The 13,601-nt window shown below is 41.1% G+C and overlaps 1 protein-coding gene across 5 annotated transcripts in view; it reads right to left on the bottom strand.

Moving 5' to 3' along the window:
* The window catches only part of STXBP5L (syntaxin binding protein 5L), a 389,375-nt gene that overhangs the window by 72,428 nt on the left and 303,346 nt on the right, over nt 1-13,601 (bottom strand). For 2 of the 5 annotated variants that reach the window (XM_090057223.1, XM_090057239.1), the window contains exon 21: nt 7,173-7,223. The exons of the other annotated variants lie outside the window; for them this stretch is intronic. In XM_090057223.1, coding sequence (XP_089913349.1) covers nt 7,173-7,223 — 51 coding nt within the window. The remainder of the gene's footprint in view (nt 1-7,172; nt 7,224-13,601) is intronic. 5 annotated transcript variants of the gene reach the window in all.

Raw genomic sequence — 13,601 nt, 5'->3', positions numbered from 1 at the left:
AAAGGCTATCAGTCTGTGAGGGAAAGCAAATTCCATGAGTTTTATCTATTCATCAACTGTAAATGGCAGGAAAAACCTGCATTTTGATCAGAAGCCACTTTCAGGGAACTAACCATTCCCATAATTTTGAACTGGGCAAGTGGTGGAGGTAAGATTTTGGAAAGGGTTTCCTTTGGATTGGAAAAGATTATCACCTACATGAGAGGATCAAAGAGTCAGCTTAGCAATACATTTATGTTCCTGCCTGGATTTCATGGAAAATCTTTTTGTCCTTTTCTATAACCAAAGTAATACTTTATTTCTTGAAAGCTAAGTGACAAGAGCTTTCTCCCTGGTATTACTTTGTGTGACAGACTGGGTTTTATTGTAATATTCCTGGGTTAACTGTTCATGTTGTTGTAATCCTTCATGTTTCACTTTCCCCATAAAACTAGTATATGGGAAAGGAATGGGTTAAAAAGGTTGAAAAGATGGTCCTATTGCTTTGTTGACCAATCAATAAGGGTGGGATGGCCCACATATGGGAAGGTGACTGAGATAAACATAAGAATGGGAAGAGCAGGCCTGAGAAGGAGAGTGTCTGCTTGGGAGAAGAGAGTTTGGAGTGAGAGACCAGCTTGGGAGCATTGTGGAGCCCATGGCACTGGAAGGGGACAGTACGCTGGGCTGTCTGGGCTGGACTGGGGATAGAGGAACTGCTTAACCCTTTGGAGGGGGGAGCTTTTGCCCCTCTGGCTTTTGCCCCAATAAATGCCTTTAGTCAAGAGACTGTACGCTTTGCTGCTTGGAACTTTGGGTTGCACTTGGTCTCTCCCAAAAAAGGTAAAGTCCTTCTCCTGGGAGAAGAACCGGATGCTAGTTCCTTAAGTCAGGGCCCCAGAGTACCAGGGAAGATGAGAAATTAAAATCCAGGGTCTCAGAGTGGGAAGGAACCAGGGCTTCTCCCTTGCTCTGGAAGCCAGGGCTGGGCTGACTTCCGGAGACTCTCTCACAATAGAAACAGATGTCACCAAACTAAAGTAGATCAGCTGTGGCAGGATATATCCTGCCACTTCTGATCTGCTTTATTGGGCAATACACTCATTGCCTCTTGTCCTGCATCCGGCCCCCTGTCTGATGCCGGACAAAGTGTAATGTGATCCCCTTGTCCAGGGATTTCCCAGGTCCCTGGCTGCTCTGCACCAGGTCCTGCACTGCTCTGTATCTCATATGGAGGTGCCCAGGATTCTCTGAGTTCCCCGAGTCCCTCAATTCCCTGAGGCCCTGGTACATGCAAGGGTTTTTCACGCTTGTGGAGACATGCTTCTGGGGCACATCTGTCAGAGGGGAAAGACAGGAAGGTGCTCTTGGGGGTTGAGGGGCCTTATCTTACCAGGGTGTGCAGGTACCCAGGGCGGCAGGAGAGTAAAAGCAGTTCCAGGATGCCCACACTGTACCACCATCCATCAAATATAAATTGGCTGCAATAAAGTGGCACGATTTACTAGTACTTTTTGTCAAACCACTGATGGGGTACAAAAAAAGGGAGTGGGATCTATTTGCTCAGCATTTGTGCCTCTATATAAATCACTATGGAGGCACAACTGCGATGTTAGGCAATGTCTGTTCCTACCCTCAGAGTCTAGAAAAGGCCACAGGGATCCTGAGCAAGCACCCTCTGGAGGGCACTCTGTAAAAACTTGCCTTTCAAATTTCATAGTATTTTATGGAACTATTAGATCAGGAGAGTCCTGTGGTATAACAGCTCTTCCAGAAACACTACAGAGACTTCTCTACCTTTAGTTGCTAATTTAATGCAGTGGAAAAGCTGTTATGCAAATAGTCAATAGGTATGGTTTCATATGTACCCATCCCTGGATCTAGGATTTGAAAAGTGGGGTGCAGATGGTGTGGTGCATTATCACATATAACACACTACACATTTTTCTCCAGGTAAAAATAAACTAGAAGTTTTACTAATATGCTAAGGGCCATCGGCTGCATTATTTAAAGATCAAAGCAAAAACAAATATAACTTGATTGGAATGTGCATTAATTTCCTATAGCCTATATCAGGTATAAAAGCACAACAAACTAGCTAAAAAAGCAAAAATGTTGTTTCTTTAGTCTTGTTGTCATTAGAATTAAATGTGTATCTCTGATTCATAAAACAAAATCAAGCCTTACAAGTGACTCCCTCACTGATGCCTATATAGAAGTGCTAGTGTCACTGCCAGGCAGTTGGTTTTAAACGTTGGGTGGACCAGGAATCAAATAGGGGTGCAACTGCATAATTGAAGGAATCAAAGGGGGGTGCAACCGCATCCCCCCTCCCCCTGAATCTGCCCCTGAATCTATCCTACCATGCATGTGTGCAACTGCAGCACAAGCTTTAATCTATCTAGTACAGGCAACAACAGTGAAGAATGCAGCTGCACATGTTCAGAATGAGCTATACAAGCCAAACTAAGACCTTACACATATTCTAGTTCATGCTGCAGTTCATGTCCCTGCATCTTTACTGATGTTACTGCTTGAGTTAGCTAAGTAACAGTAAAGGTCTGACTGCAGCCTAGGTATACCCTTGAATAGTGCAGATTAATGGAACTTACAAAAATCCTTTACAGAGCAACTGATCTGTGGAGAGGAAACCAATATCCCTAACTGCAAAATTGCTCCATTTTTTGAGAGGTTTCCTTTCTGCATTTTGGTCCTTGTCCATCCCACTGAAGCCAATGGTAAGACTTGCATAGATTGCAGCAGACCCATATGAGGCTCTATGGAAATAATTTCCTGTCCAGAATCATAGAAGAATTTTCAATAGCAGCAAGCCTCTGATAAATCCATTTTTTAAAGCAAATAATTTGACATAGCTTTGATTTTGCAGTATTTTTGGAACAGTAACATTCTGTTTAGAACCATTCAGCTGGTTTTCACCAGGCAGGTGAAAAACAGGATGAAGAGAAAAGTAATTATTTCATCAAAGTATCAAAGAAGATTTTCTTAAACTCCAGATAGAGGTATAACAGGTACATGAATTCTTTAGAGTGTATGATCAAATTACTCAAATGTTCACATTACTCATATGACAAGGCTCTGGATTTGTACCGTGCCTCACAGCAAGATCTTTAAGATATTCTGCACTTATGTTATTATAAATATTATTTGGGCATATGGGGGAAAGACCTAGGTGATTGTGACACAGCCACTTGTTACAGGTGAAAGGCAGCATGTCATTTCATGTGGCCTAAGGAAAAACAGTGAGCCTTCCTGTTCTCCCAAGACAGCTATTTAAAACTGAATATATATTAGTCTAATGTTGTTCCCATTTGAACATCATATCAATAGTGTAACAGGAGGGGAGGGAGGGTGTGTGGTGACCAGGGCAGCAGCCCCAGGCAACACCTTTGTTGCAGGGGATGAGGGAGGGCACACAAATATCATGCTACCTTGATCACTACCATGGCATGGTCTGTGTATCGCAGCTGCCCCAGGCATGAAACTGCCCGACTACACTTCTGCACCACACAGTTTGTTAAGGATGTTTTTGGCTCCAAATGCTGTATGTTTTACCACCAACTCACATGTCTGTAAAAAAGCCCAAGAAATGATGATCATCTTTTGAAAGAAGCTGTTAGTGCAGGAAAACTAAGACCAGTGGGTTGAAAAACTTTTGGCTGGTGCCTGATGCTATACTGTACTTATTCACATACCACATATACCTTTTCCCCCAAAATAAGACCTTCAAAATTATGGAGCGTAACTTATGCAGGGAAGCTAGTTTTTCTTTGACAAAATAGAACAGAGGGACAAGAGTCAAAGAGATGTTGTGACTCATGGTAGCCCGAATGGCTACCATTTCTCTGTGGCCCTGAAAGCAGAAGGGGAAGAGCCCAGTACTAACCCTCTCATAGCCTGAGCACTCTGTGCTGGTTCAGAGCAAGTGAGCTGTTGCATGCTGTCTGCAGCATCTTGATGAAGTTTGTGGTGTGGAAACAACACTTTATTATTACAGAACTATTTACAGTAAAGTCATAGTCTTCGAACATCCTTTGCAAGGGTTTGGAGCTTAGCCTTGTTGCTGACTTACCCCGCCAGGAATTTCCTGAGGCCTCACCCAGAATGTCTCCTGGGATGCCACCCTTACTGGACACTCAAGGTTTCCAGGAGGACTTACTTTATGTCACACTGATGATCACGACTCCAAAAAAAAAATCTCCTTTTCTCCATTTTTCCAAAAACAACATGTGTATTTTATTTAGGGGTGTATGCATGTAAGAAAATAAAGTATTTTCCCTCTGACCAGCCTTAAAAAGCACAAGGTTTCAGATTCATAGCTGACTCAGATAAATTCTTCATCCAAGAGCTTCATCAACTGCAGATAGTAAAAAAGGCATTTCTGGCCAGCTAAGGTTGGCAGCATTCCAGGAGAAAAATGGGATCTGGAGGCAGGGCCGGATTAACACATTGGCAAACTAGGCATATGTCTAGGCCCCTAAGTGAAGAAGGGGCCTAGTTGTGCTTATTTTACATATTGTAATTATTGAGTGAAAAAGAGTAGTAGAAAAATGTCATATTCAGCTAGGGGTCCATGAGTTTGTCTGCGCAGGGCCCACTAAAAGGTTAATCCGACCCTGTCTGGAGGTACCGTTAAACTAGGAACCACAGTGACAAAAGATGGCCTCACTTGTGGGAACAATCACTATTCCTTTCAGTAGCACAGACTTTCCCTAACTTCTATCAAACTTAAACAGATTATGTCTCAGACAACATATTTTCATTTAAAGTAGTGGAAAAAAAAAGGCACTGCCCTATCCAAGTCCAAAGATAAGAGAAAGAGTCACGTTATCCATGTATTGATGGAAATGTAACTCCAGCAGTCGGCTTTCACACCCCACCCTCTGCCCCCCAAGAAAGCACCCTCATCTTTGGGCTACTGAACCTTGCTCTCTCTTGCTCCCAGTCCTTCTGCCCCCATTGCATTCATTTTTGCACAGTGACGCAGCTTTAGTAGGAGAACTGGCATATGAATGTTACATAACAACAAGTCTTCACATTGATTCCTATCCTGTCCAGTGAATACTTATCCTCAGTTCTAAACATCATTATGTGTCATTATTTTGTTCATACTCCATGTGTTTCCAATCTACAGTGACGGTTTTGTTCAATAAATTATCTTTTCAATTAAGATTTCAGCATTCACTATTGAATGTGATACTAAAATCCACATGCATTACATGTAATATATCCTGTATGTTAATCAGTTTTTGTAATTCTTAGGAAAACAACAATCAAATCTGTATGGTATGATCGATCTATTTTTAGAATCACATTCTGCCTATTGTTCCAATAGTCTCTCTGCCTATTCAGTATTGTTATTAATACTTGCCCAACTAACATATTTACTCAAATAGAAGATGACCCTGAATTTAAGGTGACCTCCTAATAATAAGATTCTATACATGGAAAATGTATACATTTGTTAAAATGTCAATGTATAGAATCTAATTATTGGAGGGTCATCTTTAATTCTCCCCTTCCTCCCCCCAACATCGCTGTGCGGGGCAGGCAGTGAGTGGTGGAGTCAGCTCGTTCCCTGCTTGTGTCTGCCCATGGCCTCCTCTTCTCCTTCCCACTGCCGCCCTTGGTACCCATTTCCCCTTTTGTTCCTTCTCTTGCACACCCCAACCCCTGCTCCTCCCTTCCCACCCCTGGTACTCATTTGTAAGACAAGGGACCTCCCTGCCATGTTAAAAGGGGAAAAAAAAACCTCATATTAGACACAAGTGAATATGGTAGTTTAGTAGCAATAAAAGTTAGCCTTCCCAGACCAAAACTATCAGGATCATTCCTCCCTCCTTTTTTGAATATCAGTATTAACATTTCTTAACTGCAAAGTTTTCTAGTACTCTTCTAAATGTGATTTCTCAAAGACAGCTGTCAGTGATTCAGTAAATTCAGTGGTTAATTTACTTTGTCCTCAGGTTTTTGTCATCTGGACAGACCAATTTGAACATCAGAATTTTCCAATATTTGTTTACTCATCTTTTATCAGTAGTTAAGATTTTCCGAGTCCCCTGACCTTTCTTAATGAAGGGCCTCCCCTAATTTTTGCCTTGGTCAATAGCCATACATTTGCTTATGTGCCAGTAAGTCTCCTGCTGACAGAAATTCAAGTTCAGTTACATTAACTATGGAGCAGATCCAGCTCCTACTGCAGTCGACAGAAAGACTCCCATTGATTTCACTGAGAGTTAGGCTAGTTCAAAGTCAGAGATGATTTATGTGGCTCTTGCAGTCATTTGACACAAAAAGCTTCCCTTGAAAGTGAGTGCAGAATACAGTCCTCATGACTCAGTCCTTATTAGATATTTTTTCCGAAAACCCCAAAGAACTGTGCAAACTCAATGAACTTTGCTCACTTCGACTTTAACATTCCCTCAAAAAGATCCCTGGAGGGTGTGGTGGGGCAAGGGTGATGCCAGCTAAGCCTGGCATCACCCTTTTGTAAACATGAATGAGGGGAGCACTTCCATGTATGTGCCTAAGAGGCATGATCCAACCCAATGTTTTTTCATTATCTTTTAAAAACTGGTTTTAAATTTCCTGTGTTCAGACTTTGCTCTTACTTTGCTTCCACTGAAATAACTGAAATCAGCTGAGAAATACAACACAAAAATAATGCACTGTAAGATATAGCAGCAGATCTCAACTGCTGTTCTGAGATACAGACAACTGAGACCTTATCTGACACCTCAGAAGTGCAGAGCAAAGACACCTAAAATGTAAAAGCTTAAGTGTCTCATCACTGTTATGGGATGGAGCTGGTACAGAAAATAAGGAAAACAGGCTAGTGCATGCACTGGGTGTTATAGGCACAGATGAACATCACTGACAACCAATCAGAACAGTTCAAATGTGTCCAAGGTTCTAAAGTAATTTCATCATAAAAAATTACACACTCCAGTGTGCCATGATTTGCAAAATGTATTTACATAAAATAAATGAATGTTAAACAAGCAAAATGCTGAATGCTGCCAACAGAACTGCATGGGTTAATAGGTGGTTTTTAAGAAAGCCTTTCCAAACAAAGCCTTCAGAGGTTATTGAGCTATTTTATGGATCAGTTGGTAAAAATGTTTTGCCAAATGAATGTAAGGAAGTTTAAAGCTGTCGGCTTTCGCCTACCGTACCAAGATCAGTCTTAAGATCTGTTGGCAGACTTAACTTTCTTGATCCTTTAACTGAAACAACAGAAAAAGGAGAAAGGCAGTTGTTAATTATTAAGAAAGAAAAGGGAGCGAGGGAGAACAACATGCCATCGTTTGCGTAAAACGTTGCACGTCTGCACACACATTTTGTATCAAAGTACAGAGGCAGAAATATTGTTTAAATATTTTTGCATACCATCATTCAGCAAAATAAATTAATTGGAATTAATTGGAAAAAAAAACATTGTTCCAGATGTAAAGAAGTGAATGCTGATTTACATAGTCTTTGGTGTGAGCAGTAATATCTTACCTCATTATGACAGGAATAATAAAAAAGTAAATGAAATTAAGGCAAATGTTGAGAAGGCTGGTGATTCAGCAGACTAAGTATTTAAATGCCTGTAAGCGAATTCAATGGGAGGATGTTGCGGAATCAATGGGTTCTGATGACATCACACCTTCAGACATCATTTGAAAAGGACAAGGCATATTTTACATGGCATGGAAGTAGAACACATTATTGTACATTGTATGGGTGGGAACACAGATTAAATAGAAATGAAATCAAACAGTTTCAGCATAAAGTGTAATATTATCTGGAAACTGACACACTACACTGAGTTAAGTCCATTTCCTGAAAACTTAAGATTACCCATACTTCAGTAAGTCATTACCTTAAAACTGTTCCGCTCAAGCCACAAAACAAGGATTTTACTTCTGCTTGGAAACTTTTCTTTCAATGTTTCTTACATGTGAAAATGTCAAGTAATGAGCACTGCAGAAGAATTGAAATGCAGCTACATGTTAGCCACTACATGTAGCTAAATGTCTTATCAAAGGATTTTGAAATAAGACAAAATGTCTGAAGAAGTCATTTATTAAGTACTTAGAAGGTTACGTATCCAAAGCTTTAATTTTGATCTCCTTATTCATTTTTGGTTTTAGGAATGTACGTCACATTGCTTTTCATGTTCAAATCAGACATACACTGCCTATTAATAAAAATAAACAATCGAATATGAATTGGCTAATTGTTTCATTATTTTATGTGAAGCCCTTTCCTGCAGTCCTGTTTCAAGTCCATGTGAATTTTGACAAAGAACTTTTTCAAGAAGGGCTCAGAAGATATGATATGCTGTTACTTTCTTGAGCTAATGCAATATGTATAATATACAAATTCACGGATGTGACTAGGACAGTATTTGAATGCAGGTGCCTAGAGTTGGGCTTCTAAATCCGTATTTAGGAACCTGCACAAAACTGACCCAATTTTTACCAAAGAGGAGACTCTTCAAATTCCATTGACATTAATGGAAGAAGTAGGATTACAAGTGCCCAGTATATCTGAGAATCACATTATTCAGGTATCTGTACAAAGATTTAGGAAATTAACACTTGGCATTCATGTCTGAAGAGTTTAGCCTAATGAAAAAAAACCCCATATAGCTAAAGCTGAACCCATAGGAAAAAAATGCAGAACAGATTATGACAAACTGGATATGTCTACACATGCTCTTTAATGCGCATTAGCCTATTTTAATGTGCATTAAAGTGTCACAAAAAAGCCAAGGGGTGCCTGTAGATGTGACCAGAGGCTGCTCTGACATGCTGTAATTGCATACATTTGTTTGCCCATGTTAATTACAGCTTGTCAGATCAGACTTGATTAATTGAGTCTGCTGGAGTGCTAATTAGCACGCTCCAGCCAGCCTCCGCATCTTGTGCATCAGCATCCCCGTGCTTCAATATGGCAGTGGAGATGCTTTAATTAAAAGTTGTTCAATGAACTTTCATGAAAGTGCCCCCACTACCATTTTGAAGCATGGGGACACTGATACACAAGATGCTGTGGGTTCTTTAATTAGAGAGACTCTTGGAATTGCTGTAATTAAAGCGCTCCCAGTTCACCCCTGGAGCATGTTTAAAAATGCCCAAGCTCTTTAGCTAATGAGCATTAAAACAGTCTAATGCGCTTTCTTCTAGTGCCTCATAATGGACATAGTAGATTAAACATATATTACGTAAAGCACATTAATGAGTATGTAGATGAGCCTACTCAGGCTCAACTATTCTTCTCGTCATCTGGTCATAAAAGTTAGATTCTGAGGAATCTTCATATCTGGGGACAAGTGGCAGCTGCACACCACACACCATGTCATGCTACCAGCTATCCAGTCACCCTCCTAGATTCAATGCACTTGCACAGTCTCTCACCACAGGCATCCATTGATCAAATATCAATAAGTCTAGCTAGCCTGGTACACTGCACCCCAGAAACACAACAGGCAGTAATTCATAGCAGCACAAGAAGGTCATAAAGTAGAGTAAGAATATTTCCTGTGCACATATCCTTCAGTCTGGAGGGAGAATAAATCAAGCGATTTTAAAGGGAATGTTAATTCTGAAAAAAGCTATCCAGCTGACCAGATATCTGTGCATCTGCTTTCTTCCTCCCCTTCCTGAGTCTCTTCCTTCTGGCATCTTTTCTTCCTTACCCCATGCCATGATTTAGCTCTCTGAACTTCTTTCTACCTTTCCTCTTTCCTTTCATGTACCATCTCATCCATCTCTAAATGAAAGTTCCCTCATATGCAAGGGGTGTTAAGAATATATCTGTCCTGCTCCATTTAATGCTATCACAGTGCCCAACAGAATTCAAAGATCAATGTACAGATATTTTGATGTGTTCCTTTGTTAGCAGCCACTTCTTTTGTGCAGAACTCATACAAGAATGTGTCTAAATGAATCAACCACTGTAAATTTGAAAAATGGAAAAGAATATCAGACTGGAGATCAAGTATCTCCTTAAGAAAGGCTTCACTCCAAAGGAAATCCATTGGCTTGTGAGGGCAACACTGAAGGATGCTGCTCCTTCAAATGCCAAAACTAGATACACTTGGATTTAAGTAGGAGAGAATCAGCAATGAGGATGAGCCAAGATTGGCACACCCCAGAGAAGCGACCACACCAAAATAAATTGATGCAGTCCACACAATGATGATAAATGAATGACAGAGGGTGCACAGACAGACTGTGGGTAAGACAGTGAGTCTCAGAACTGTGTTGGTGCATACCATCCCCAGTGAAACCATCCCAATGGATTTAGGAAAAGTGTTAGCAAGATGGGAGCCCAGAACATTGAATGCTGGTTCAAAGACAGCACAACTTGACATTTCCAAGGAACATTTAGGATGCAGTACAACAAGAACAAATGTAGAGTGCTGCACCTAGGGCACAAAAGTATCCAGGCACACCTACTGGCTAGGAAATGACCCTCTCAGCAGCACAGAAGTGGAAAGGGATCTTGAAGGCATAGCGGACTCCAAGATGAACATGAGTTGTCAGTGTGATGAAATCATCAGCAAAGCTAACCACACTTTATCATGCATCAGCAGATGCATGACAAATAGATCCAAGGAGGTGATACTTCCCCTCTATGTGGCATTGGCATCAAACCCCTGCTATTCATCCAAAAAGCTTGGACACCAGCCTCATTAAGAAATAACTGTGGCAGTATCGTTTAATGAAACAAGCACACCAAGCATCTCCTTTTTCCTTCAAGAATTCTCAAATCCCAGATTGTACAAAACAGCATTTAAAATGTGTGTTCATTTGAGATATAAAGCAACGTAGCCAATCATTCTAATGAAGAAACAACTCCCTCTAACACATGACAGTTATTTAGAATGTCTTATTTTACAGTAAAGTCTTGTGTCACATTTTTAAAAGCAGGAATGGTTTCCTCCATAGCTTTTCTCTCTAATGCTCTAATTTGAAAACTGAGGAAAAGTGCTATAAAACCTGGCTTATTGAAATGTTATCACTACAAAGAATTATTTCTTCTCATAGTTCAGATGGTTTGATTTTCTACACTGAAGTCTCAAAGTCTCTTGTATCAACTCAAAAGATTTCTTAAATCAGTTTATTGTTTTGGGAATTACAGACAATCCTGAACACCAAATCACATCTCACAGCAATATCTTTGCTTGATTAGTAGTTGAAGGAGCTTGGTATCTACAAGTTCCTTTAAAAAATGACTCATGTCTTAGCCATTATATGCACTCCTAGAGCGAGAAGGGGAAAAGAGCAACCATCTAAAAGCCTCTGTCCTGCCCTGTGGGGAGGGAAGTAAGCACTAAGCAGCACCCCTGGTACCAGCTCCTTTAGTCTTGGGGAAAGAGTAAAAACCAACCATGGTAACTTTTACTGCTTCTAACTAGTGGAAGACTTCTCAGAAAAGCTGTCCTGTGTACTCCAGGGTATAACTTACTTTCAAATGCTTCAGAGCCTGTAAGACCTGGACACGTGGGCTATGAATGGCCATTATGAAGGTGGCTATTACATAGGGTTCAGTACTTGTCCTATACGTATCCCATTTCTTTCCTGGTTGTGGTAACAGAGTTGTTAAAACATCTTGTTACGGTTCCAGAGGTGTCCATTCAAGCTTCAGTCCAAACTTGAACCAAAGCCAGACCACCATAACCCAGCTGTAAATAGGTCATTCAGGTTCTGGAGCCAAAGGTGACCAGGCGTGAGACTAGCAATATTACTTCCCTCTATGCCTTTACTGGGCTAGGCTTGAGCAGGCCTCTGACCTCACTGTTTGACTTGCGTATTACAGGTGCCATGTCCAAAGTAATAGGATGACATGGCCTGCGTGTGTGGAACATAGATGTACTGAGACTTAATTTTAGCACTGAGTAGACTTCCAACCACAAACCAAAGCACAGAGGAAAAGAAAGGGAAGAAAATTGATTGATGTCAAGCTTTCAAGGGATTAAAACCATGAGTAATGAAATGATCCTTTTAAAATTTAAAATTAACATTAATTTTAAAAAGATTAGAAATAGAGTGTCATTATCCAAGGAAAATCTTTTTGAAAACACAGTAATGATGACAGCTACTTAGCCTATTTTTAATATCTATACCATTTATCTTACTCTATACTTTGTTATATATTAAATACCAAGAGATCAGGAGTAGGTTAACTACATTTATCTTGCTAAGAAATGAGTATCTGAAAAGCAATCTTGCTAGAAGTACCTAATAATGGAGTGAAATGTAAAAGTTCAAGAGGTGAGAGGCATTTCCCCCTTTTCTTTGTTTTACCATACTGCTTAGAACTGGCAACTGAGACCATGACCACTGTGCCCAACAGCATTCAAACATATGAAGAGGACCTGGCAAGAGAATGTACAACCTAAACAGACAAGAGGCACAAACTTAGGGAGGGAAAACAGAGGCACAGAGATGGAATGACTATCCTAAGAACAGAAGCTGGTCCATGGCAGAGCCAGAGGTACAACCTAGTGTTTTGACTCCCAGTCGCATGTTCTATCCACTAGCCAAGCAGCTTCCCATTAATCATCCAGTTGAATCATCTAGGTAGCAGAGCTGTGCGAAGCTTCAGTCTCTGATTCGATTCAGTGGAGATTTGGATTGACTCGGAACCATTTGGAGAGATTTAGAAAGATTTGGAGATTTGGACATAGACACAGCTTTAGATGTTTTTTCTGCATACCTCGAGGTACCAGGCATGGCTCGTGAATTCTGCGATGGTGGGGTGGATGGAGGATCCTACAGGAGTGCAAGGGGGCTCCCCAGCATGCTTGGCAGAAGACCCAGAAGTGGACCAGAAGAAGTGGACCTCCCCAGTGCGGCAACTGGCACCTGGGATCCCCCCGTGGCCAACTGCCAAGTTGGAGGGAGTGGGGGGCCCCTCCCAGCATGCTCCCCAGCAGACCTGGCAGTGGACTGGAATTACTTCCGGTCCACTTCCAGGTTCACCACCAAGCATGTGTGGAGGCCCCCCTGTGCTCCTGTGGGACGCTCCATCCACCCCAGCATTGCAGCATTCATAAGCCACGCCTGGTACCTTGAGATATGTAGAAAAAACATTTAAAGCTGTGTCTATGGCTGAATCTCTGATTCTCCGAATCAGCATCAAATCTTCAGATTCGGATTTGGCCAAATCAAGTTGGGGACAGTGACCCACATCAATGAACTGATTCATTGTCCCCAATTTGGGCTGAATCCAAATCAAATACGGCCTGTTTCGCACACCACTACTAGGTAGCTGGCTTTCAACAAACAAAGGTGCACTTGTATTCAAGATTCTTGGTGCTATGATTCTGTTAGATCTCACAGAAGGAGAATGTCCAGGGCAGGTCGCTGTTAGGTTGAAGTCAAGTCAAGCCAAGTCAGTCTTAAGGCCACTGCAACCGTTGGGCACCTTAGATGAAGTGTTAATGATTCACTATTTAGTTTTCTACTCTGAATCAGTGCTGAATGATTTTCCCTACACAGCAGGGTGAGAGGGATCTTAAAGCTACTGAAGGTACTGCATTTTGAGGAAAAAAAGGCTTTTTATTCAAATCACAGGATTAGCAGGTTAAACTTGCTGCCACAAAT

Source organism: Crocodylus siamensis, chromosome 1 (genome assembly GCF_052110815.1).
Source record: "Crocodylus siamensis isolate JL-2025a chromosome 1, ASM5211081v1, whole genome shotgun sequence".
Lineage (NCBI taxonomy): Eukaryota > Metazoa > Chordata > Crocodylia > Crocodylidae > Crocodylus > Crocodylus siamensis.
The sequence above is the reverse complement of the archived record's forward strand: the minus strand, read 5'-3'. Positions and strand labels throughout refer to the sequence as shown.